This window comes from Ananas comosus, linkage group 4 (assembly GCF_001540865.1).
Source record: "Ananas comosus cultivar F153 linkage group 4, ASM154086v1, whole genome shotgun sequence".
In the NCBI taxonomy this organism is placed as follows: Eukaryota; Viridiplantae; Streptophyta; class Magnoliopsida; order Poales; family Bromeliaceae; genus Ananas; species Ananas comosus.
Window position 1 is genome coordinate 8,133,132 of NC_033624.1, and position 10,759 is coordinate 8,143,890.

The 10,759-nt window shown below is 49.4% G+C and overlaps 1 protein-coding gene across 1 annotated transcript; it reads right to left on the minus strand.

Annotated features, from left to right (window-relative positions):
* LOC109709061 lies at positions 5,483-6,310 on the minus strand. Its single transcript, XM_020231133.1, has one exon. The coding sequence runs from the start codon at positions 6,308-6,310 to the stop codon at positions 5,483-5,485; it is 828 nt and encodes a 275-aa protein (XP_020086722.1).

The window sequence follows — 10,759 nt, forward strand, 5'->3', positions numbered from 1 at the left end:
TTATCTGTCACGCCCCGAGACCGCTACCAATTTGGTCCGGTTCGAGCGCGTCGAACAGACGCCGGACGGACAGCACCTCCCCTGTCCGCCCAAGGCTCAAAGGTAAGATCATGTACATAGAATTGCCCAGGAATAATTCAATACATACGCGATCCAACAAGGAGAGAAGCACAAAGAGTGCAATACAACAAGAGCAAGTAACACAAGTGTACATACAAGTGCATAAAGAGAGATACATCTAGCTATTACTTTACATTCTATTTTTACATCTTTGATATATTACATTTTCATCTTCCAAAATGTAAGTACATATTTCTTCAAAATATAAGTAGCCCTCTCATAACTATCCAAAACATTCTCTAGTACACGAGGGTACTCTAATGCATAAAGGAAAAGCTACTAACTAGGCTCACTTAGGGCGCTATGCCCTTGCCGCGGTCCTCGCTTGGCTCGCCTCTGTGTGTACCTGTACCCCAAAACCACACGGGGTGAGAACTATTAAATATAGTTCCCAGTGGGTTCGGCCGCCGACTCCGCCGATCTTCCCACTAGGTCTAAGCAGGCATAAGCAGATAGATAGATATTTGTAACTGTAATTGATGCATATAGAAAGAATTGCAAGGTTCTACTATGCCTGGAGAACAAGAGTAAATCACATAGCCATGTAATCTCTAACATGCTATAATAACTCTATTAAGTATACATGCAATTCTACTATGCCCAACATGCTCAACATGCTCAATATGCTTACTATGCTCAATATGCATAATTTCCTGAGTTCATTACCCAATCATCTGGCTGGCCCAAAGGCGCGCCCTCGACTCACAACTCAAATCCGTCTATGAAGGGGGACTCGAACCACCCGAGGGATTGTCTGCGGGACCCCACATAGGCTATCCCTTGGGACCCCACATAGGCTATCCCAATCGTTTCACGTGCCAAGACTCCGGAGCTCGCACTACTTGTGCGGGGCGACCGCCACAAGCGCTGAACAGACTGTGTGAGTATGATCAAATCCGTTTCCAACGAAGGTACCCGGTCGNAGGTTAAAATGAGATCAAACCCAAGTTTGAACCTTAAAATTACAAAACCCTAAATATAGGTCCTTCACAATACCACCCTCTCCAATCAAGCCCCTAGCTTGAGTAAACATGGAGGAAAACTACAATAAACCTCTCTATATGCTTCAACTAGAAGCAAAAACCCAAAACTCAAACTAAAATCACAAGAACTCACCTTTGGAGTCCAAAGCTTCTCTTCAAAGCCTTGCTCTAGCTTGGTCTTCACCTTGGAGAGCTTCTTCTCCAAGCCTTTCTCCTCCAAAACCCACTTGGTCCAAGCCCTAGAGAGAGAGAGAGAGAGAAGAAAAGGGTTTTAGAGAGAGAGAGGGAAGGTTTGAGAGTGAGAGTGAGAACAAATGAGTTCTCACTCATGCCCTAACCCATATAACCCCTCTCAAGTCATATTTGCATTTAAACCCCTCAACTTTTCATCTTTACAAACAGCCCTCACTGGGCATTTTCGGGCTCGGAGACCGGTCTCTCCCCTTCAGGGACCGGTTCCCGAGAGCTATCTTGCAACCTGCGCAAAAGGGGACCGGTCTCCCCCTGATGAAACCGGTCTCCGGGGACCGGTGTCTCACCTAGGGACCGGTTCCCGAGAGCTCAGTTTCAAGGACTTAGCCGATTTTTCCTTCTGCTCGATTTACCAACGTTCGGGAACCGGTCTCTCACCTAAGGGACCGGTCCCTCACCCAAGGGACCGGTCCCCGAGAACAAAAATTCTGGAAATCGTCCAGAATTGCAGTTTCACTCTCTCGAGTCCCTTTATATTTCATACATAGGCTCCAATTCACTTCTAGCCTATAGTAACTCATCCCTTTTCGCGTTCCGCTCATTTCGACGGAACTCGGCACGACTCACGGGGAAGTGATATGTTACATTCCCCACCCCTTAAAATTGTTTCGGCCGCGAAACTAATTCACTCGTAATTCAACATCCATACCTCATTTTAGTTCCTCGAAGAGGTGAGGATGACGTTCCTTCATCACGTCCTCAAGCTCCCACGTTTCTTCTCTATCGCCGTGTTCGCGCCAATGGATCTTAACATACGGAATTTCTCGATTCTGTAGCTTTCGTACCTCCCGATCAACAATGTACGCCGGGAACTCCTAGTAGGTCATGTCCTCTTGAAGTTCTGTCGGTATATACGAGAGAACATACTCCGGATCGTGAACATACTTGCGGAGATTAGACACATGGAACACATCGTGCACCCCCGCAAGCCTCGGCGGTAATGCTACTCTGTAGGCCACCGCGCCAACTCTTTCTAAGATCTCGAAGGGTCCGACAAATCGGGGACTTAACTTTCCCCGGACACCAAACCTCTTAACACCGCGCATCGACGATACCTTCAGAAACACGCGGTCTCCAACCGCGAACTCGATGTCCTTCCTTCGCTTATTGGCATAGCTCTTGTGCCTTGATTGCGCCGTCACTAACCTTTGCCGGGCAAGACGAACTTTCTCCTCCGCCGCCCGAACAACTTCCGGGCCAAGAACAATTTTCTCGCCCACCTCGCTCCAATGAATTGGCTAACGACACTTCCTTCCATATAGGGCTTCGAATGGCGCCATTGCAATACTTTCTTGATAGCTATTGTTGTATGCAAATTCCGCCATCGATAAGTAATTGTGCCACCCTCCACGATAGTCAAGCACACAGGCTCGCAACATGTCCTCGAGTATCTGAATGGTCCTCTCAGATTGCCGATCACTCTAAGGATGAAACGCCGTACTGAAATCGAGCCGCGTGCCTAGAGCATCCTGCAAGCTCCTCCAGAAATGAGAAGTGAACCGGGGATCTCGATCTGATACAATCGACACGGGAATCCCATGTAGTCTCACTATCTCGTCCAAGTAAACCTGGGCCAACTTATCCCCTGACCACGTGGTGTGGATCGGCAAAAAGTGAGCCGATTTTTTCAAACGGTCCACAACCACCCATATGACGTCATGTCCAGCCTGCGATCGGGGCAGCCCGACCACAAAGTCTATCGTGACATTCTCCCACTTCCACACCGGGATCGGTAAGCTTTGCAGCTTCCCCGCGGGAAAACGACGCTCGGCTTTTACTTGTTGGCATGTCAAACATTGCGCCACGAATTCTCCGATGTCCTTCTTCATACCCGGCCACCAATAATGCAACTGTAAATCCTTGTACATCTTAGTGCCGCCCGGGTGAATACTATATGGGGAATGATGCGCCTCTTGCAACACCATTTTACGAATCTCATCGTCCTTGGGTACGCACAATCGGTTCCCGAACCTAAGTGCACCATCGGCTCCCACGCCAAAATCACCAGCGTGCCCATCGTTAACATCATTCCGCACCTTTTGGAGATACGGATCTTCAACTTGCCGCTCCTTGATTTGCTCCAACAAGGTCGGTCGAACTACTAGTGCCGCCAAGGTAGTCGGAACTTCCGGCGCCACTACCTCCAATCCAAACCGTTGCATTTCCCTATGTAATGCCGGTTGACTAGTAATCGCCGTCGCCAAGTTTTCAACAGATTTTCTGCTCAGCGCATCGGCCACCACGTTGGCTTTACCGGGGTGGTACAGGATAGTAAGATCGTAATCCTTTATCAACTCTAGCCACCGCCACTGCCGCATATTCAACTCTTTTTGGGTGAACAAATACTTGAGGCTTTTGTGATCGGTATACACCTCACAATGCTCACCATATAGATAATGCCTCCAAAGCTTCAGCGCGAAAACGACCGCCGCAAGCTCAAGATTGTGGGTCGAGTAGTTCTTCTCGTAGCTTTTCAACTGGCGCGAAGCATATGCAATGACTCACCCATTTTGCATAAGAACACACCCAAGACCGGTGTAGGAAGCATCACTGTACACCACAAAGCTCTCTCCCCGCGTTGGCAAAGCAAGTACCGGGGTAGACGTCAACTTCTTCTTCAGCTCTTGGAAGCTTCGGTCGCAACCTTCGCTCCAATCAAACCTTCCTCCTTTGTGTGTAAGGCGTGTGAGAGGAGTAGTCAATTTCGCAAACCCCTCAACAAAACGCCTATAATAGACCGCCAGTCCGAGGAAACTGCGGACTTCCGCCACACTCGTAGGACGGGGCCAATCTCGAATCGCCTCAATTTTCTTCGGGTCTACCGAGATTCCATTCCCAGATATCACATGGCCTAAGAAGGTCACCTCCGAAAGCCAAAATTCGTATTTCTTGAGCTTAGTATAAAGCCTCTCATCTCGGAGTATTTGCAACACGATCCTTAGATGTTCCTCGTGCTCTTCTTCACTCCGCGAATACACCAACACGTCGTCGATAAACACTACGACGCACGTATCCAACAATGGTCGAAAGACCCTATTCATCAAGTCCATAAATGCTGCCGGGGCATTGGTAAGCCCAAACGGCATCACCGTAAACTCATAGTGGCCATACCGCGTACGGTACGCCGTTTTATGCACGTCCTTCGGTCGGATTTTCAACTGATGATATCCTGACTGAAGATCTATTTTCGAGTATACTCGCGACCCCTGCAACTGATCAAACAGGTCGTCTATTCTCGGTAACGGGTACTTGTTCTTGATCGTCACCTTGTTCAACTCACGATAGTCAACGCAGAGTGGAAGGGTGCCGTCATTCTTCTTCACAAACAATACTGGTGCTCCCCAGGGGGACACACTTGGCCTCACGAAGCCTTTATCAAGTAGGTCCTACAACTGGGCCTTTAACTCTTTAAGCTCCACCGGTGCCATTCTATACGGGGCCTTTGAAACTGGCGCCGCACCGGGAATCAAGTCAATGACGAACTCGACTTCCCGATCCGGTGGTAGTCCCGGTAACTCCGCCGGAAACACGTCCGGGTATTCACACACTACCCGAATGTTCCCCAACTCCGGGTGCTCCTTTTGAGGGTCCACGATAGTTGCCAAGTAAGCCTTGCAACCACCCTTGATCATCCTTTTCGCCCTCACGGTCGATATAGTCGCCGCAAAATGCGCGCCCTTACACGCCTGATACTCAAACTCGTCTTGACCAGGCTCGCGAAAAGTAATCACTCTTCTGTCACAATCGATGCTGGCATAGTACTTGGAGAGCCAATTAACTCCCAAGATGACATCAAATCCCCACATCTGCTTGAGCACTAGCAAATCCACCGGCATAATCGAGTCGCCGATTTGAACCGGACAAGCTAGGCACTAGTCGTGGACTCTAAACGAGTGTTCCGGTGCGTTAACCCACCAATAGTCATAATTATGTTCTATGTCCATGCCATGCGCCTTAGCAAACGAGGCATCAATGAATGAATGCGATGCGCCCGTGTCAAATAGCGCTCTTGCTCTAACACCATTAATCAGAATAATACCTGCCACGACGTCGTCGGGTACGGCAGGCTGCTCCTCCACCTGAGTGGCGAAAACCCGACCACTCGGTGCACGTGATCCCTCCGGCTGTCACGGTGATGAAGCGCGCCCAGCCGACATGACAGGTGGCAGTCCGGCGAGCTGTCGGGGAGCATACTGAGCCGAAGCAGCTGACGGAGCCGGTGACGTGCCGCCCGGGCAATCCCATCTCATGTGCCCCGCTTGGCCGCATCGGAAACATCTCCCGTCATGCTGAGAACATTCGCTTGGCCTATGATTCCCACCGCAAATTACGCACGGGAAGGAACTCATTTGACTCCTTGTCTGGCTCTTATCTTGCCGCCACTGCGATCTAGGGTGCCGAGGGGGTCGCTTGGAACTCGACTGCCCCGCGGAACCACCAGCCGGTCGCTTCTTAGACTTCTCCTTGTCCTTTTCAAACGCCTCGCGTTCCTCGCGCGCAATGGCGTTACCGCGCTCTATCCATAGCGCACGATCCAGCACCTCTTCATAGGTCTTTAGCCGAAGCGCCTGAACCATCTTGAATATCTCCGGCCGCAACCCGCGCTCGAAGACCTCCGCCCGATCTCGGTCACCATGAACCAAGCCGAGAACGCAGTTAACCATGTGCGAGAATTCCCTTTCATATTCACGCACCGTTCGGCTTCCCTGCCTCAACTTGCGAAAGTCCTCTTTGATCTTCCATTTGTCACTTTCCGGAAGGTGCTCCATTAGCAGAATCTCCCGGAACGCCTCCCAAGTCATAGTAGCCGGATCCAAGGACCGACCACCCTTCACTCTCGTCCACCACGATCGAGCCGGCCCCTCTAAACAGTGAGCCACCAACAGAACCTTGTCCTTCTCGAGGGTGTAGATGTCCTCGAATAACGCCTCCATCGCAGAAAGCCACGCCTCCATTAAGGGTCTTTCACATCACCCACAAAGGTCGGAGGATTAAACCGTTTGAAGGCCGTCAACACCGCCAACGACCGCTCCTTCTCGGCCTCAAGTACCTCCGGAATAGGGGCCGAAGAACCTGAACCTGTCGGAGGAATAGCCGTCACTGGTGCCGCCGCCATCGGCGTAGGCGCTACAGGTGCAGGCGGGTCCTGAGGTACAGGTGCAGCCGCCGCCGCCTGTCGAGCCACCATGTCATGGAGCTGCCCTATCTGCTCCCCCTGTTGTCGCATAGCCCCTGCCAAAGCTGCTACTTGGGCCCGCAATTCACGAACTTCATCAGATCCAACCTGCTCTGGCACCTCATCAGGCGATGCCGGAGCGGTCCGTCGGGTATAGCGTCTCGGTGACATCTGTCCTGAAACGAAACGCACACGTTAATATTCGACATTCGAGACTCTTACTCGTTCCAAACATCTACCCAATCAAGCGAAAGGAATCAAGTGCGTTCACTTTCTACTCTCGACATTATGTAGTCGTTCGCCCCACATAATACCTTGAAAGAAAACAACCGTTCCTTGAGTCCATCTCTATTTCCGTTTAGAGAAGTTCCATAATAACCCAATTAATTAGCCTTCGCCAATCCAAGTCCACGTTATACGTATCCTAATTCCTAAGGTCTCCAATCCTAAGGTCCCTAAGTCCATCCTAGACTTTTGCTTTCACATCGCTCTGATACCACCATATCTGTCACGCCCCAAGCTCCGCCAATTTGGTCGGATTCAAGCACGCGACAGACGCCGAATGGACAGTACCTCCCCTGTCCGCCCAAGGCTCCAATAACAAGCATAATGCAAGCAAAACCCCAAGGAGAATTGCGAGATATACAAGGTTTGCACGAAGGCAAACAACAATCACAGTGAAAGCATCGAACTAACTAAACAATTGATATACATGTCATTTGATCACATTTGCATCAAACACAAGTAGTCTACTACATTCCTTTACATCGCGATTTTCTTTAACCAAAATATAATTTACATCATCTTTACATTACATTGTTTTTACCTTACTTTCTCAACATACAAAAGTTGAAAACATTAAGAGTAGGGTATGCCTATGTAACTCCGGGGTCGCTATCTACGGCGCGACTCCCTTGCCTCGATCCTCCGCCGCCCCGCTCGCGTACGGATCTGCAGGGTTAGTGGTAATGAGAACTAGAACGAAGTTCCCAGTGGGTTCGGCCGCCGACCACGCCGATTCGCCCACTAGGTCTAATTCAGGCATATGTATTTCAATAAAGAAGAGTAACAAACCAACTAATGCACTTCTAATACAATGCCTGCAAGAAACAATTCATAGATAGAGATAGATATTCATATTCAAATACATGATTACTATGCATGCATGTCCTTTTTCGCTTTCCTTTGGCCTTTACCCAATTCAACCTGGGGTGCTCCTGGTTTACCCCAACTCACAGTCCACATATCCATCTAACGGGGGAGGCACAAGGCACTACCACCCGAAGGATCTTCGCCGGGCACGTCCACCCGTGGTGCATTTCTTCTCCGGAGTACACCGCTCGTGGAGGAGCGACCTCTCACAAGCCGGAACCAATACATATGAGTATGATCCCATCCTCAATTTTGAGGAGGTATGGCCAACCTGTCACAATTCTCGCTACCTCAATGTCGATGAATGGTTGATACCTATTCATGCACATACTGTCACTTGTCCATATCACGGTGGTCCTGATGCCACAATACACATATGTCACATGGGTTAAATCTTGTTTAACTGTTTACTTATCGGTGTCAATCGAGTCACTAATGCCAATGTCACCCTTATTTACTACGGTCACAGTCATTTCTTACATTCACATGCATATAGGGTCTTTCACTATCTTTGTTCACATGGATCTATATCATTACAATAATCTTACGCAGATAATTGTCACAACCAACATATACTATTCATTACCCTACATGCAAGAATGCTATACATCAACATGCTCAAAAAGAGACATAGACATAGAAAGAGATCCGGTGTTTCCGGATAGCACCCCCCACCTTTGTGTGTTACAAGGATGCCACGGTTTTGATTTCACGATTTTTGGACTCGTTCGCCGCAAGCTACGACGATCTGTACTATTTTTGCTTGTTTTTCCAATATCTTCGCGCACGCTCGTCGTATCGCCGAACCGAGCGCACCGATGCGTTCGTAGACCTACCAATTAGGTTAAAATGAGATCAAACCCAAGTTTGAACCTTAAAATTACAAAACCCTAAATATAGGTCCTTCACAATACCACCCTCTCCAATCAAGCCCCTAGCTTGAGTAAACATGGAGGAAAACTACAATAAACCTCTCTAGATGCTTCAACTAGAAGCAAAAACCCAAAACTCAAACTAAAATCACAAGAACTCACCTTTGGAGTCCAAAGCTTCTCTTCAAAGCCTTGCTCTAGCTTGGTCTTCACCTTGGAGAGCTTCTTCTCCAAGCCTTTCTCCTCCAAAACCCACTTGGTCCAAGCCCTAGAGAGAGAGAGAGAGAGAAGAAAAGGGTTTTAGAGAGAGAGAGGGAAGGTTTGAGAGTGAGAGTGAGAACAAATGAGTTCTCACTCATGCCCTAACCCATATAACCCCTCTCAAGTCATATTTGCATTTAAACCCCTCAACTTTTCATCTTTACAAACAGCCCTCACTGGGCATTTTCGGGCTCGGAGACCGGTCTCTCCCCTTCAGGGACCGGTTCCCGAGAGCTATCTTGCAACCTGCGCAAAAGGGGACCGGTCTCCCCCTGATGAAACCGGTCTCCGGGGACCGGTGTCTCACCTAGGGACCGGTTCCCGAGAGCTCAGTTTCAAGGACTTAGCCGATTTTTCCTTCTGCTCGATTTACCAACGTTCGGGAACCGGTCTCTCACCTAAGGGACCGGTCCCTCACCCAAGGGACCGGTCCCCGAGAACAAAAATTCTGGAAATCGTCCAGAATTGCAGTTTCACTCTCTCGAGTCCCTTTATATTTCATACATAGGCTCCAATTCACTTCTAGCCTATAGTAACTCATCCCTTTTCGCGTTCCGCTCATTTCGACGGAACTCGGCACGACTCACGGGGAAGTGATATGTTACATTCCCCACCCCTTAAAATTGTTTCGGCCGCGAAACTAATTCACTCGTAATTCAACATCCATACCTCATTTTAGTTCCTCGAAGAGGTGAGGATGACGTTCCTTCATCACGTCCTCAAGCTCCCACGTTTCTTCTCTATCGCCGTGTTCGCGCCAATGGATCTTAACATACGGAATTTCTCGATTCTGTAGCTTTCGTACCTCCCGATCAACAATGTACGCCGGGAACTCCTAGTAGGTCATGTCCTCTTGAAGTTCTGTCGGTATATACGAGAGAACATACTCCGGATCGTGAACATACTTGCGGAGATTAGACACATGGAACACATCGTGCACCCCCGCAAGCCTCGGCGGTAATGCTACTCTGTAGGCCACCGCGCCAACTCTTTCTAAGATCTCGAAGGGTCCGACAAATCGGGGACTTAACTTTCCCCGGACACCAAACCTCTTAACACCGCGCATCGGCGATACCTTCAGAAACACGCGGTCTCCAACCGCGAACTCGATGTCCTTCCTTCGCTTATTGGCATAGCTCTTGTGCCTTGATTGCGCCGTCACTAACCTTTGCCGGGCAAGACGAACTTTCTCCTCCGCCGCCCGAACAACTTCCGGGCCAAGAACAATTTTCTCGCCCACCTCGCTCCAATGAATTGGCTAACGACACTTCCTTCCATATAGGGCTTCGAATGGCGCCATTGCAATACTTTCTTGATAGCTATTGTTGTATGCAAATTCCGCCATCGATAAGTAATTGTGCCACCCTCCACGATAGTCAAGCACACAGGCTCGCAACATGTCCTCGAGTATCTGAATGGTCCTCTCAGATTGCCGATCACTCTAAGGATGAAACGCCGTACTGAAATCGAGCCGCGTGCCTAGAGCATCCTGCAAGCTCCTCCAGAAATGAGAAGTGAACCGGGGATCTCGATCTGATACANCTCTAGCTTGGTCTTCACCTTGGAGAGCTTCTTCTCCAAGCCTTTCTCCTCCAAAACCCTCTTGGTCCAAGCCCTAGAGAGAGAGAGAGAGAGAAGAAAAGGGTTTTAGAGAGAGAGAGGGAAGGTTTGAGAGTGAGAGTGAGAACAAATGAGTTCTCACTCATGCCCTAACCCATATAACCCCTCTCAAGTCATATTTGCATTTAAACCCCTCAATTTTTCATCTTTACAAACAACCCTCACTGGGCATTTTCGGGCTCGGGGACCGGTCTCTCCCCTTCAGGGACCAGTTCCCGAGAGCTATCCTGTAACCTGCGCAAAAGGGGACCGGTCTCCCCCTGATGAAACCGGTCTCCGGGGATCGGTCTCTCACCTAGGGACCGGTTCCCGAGAGCTCAGTT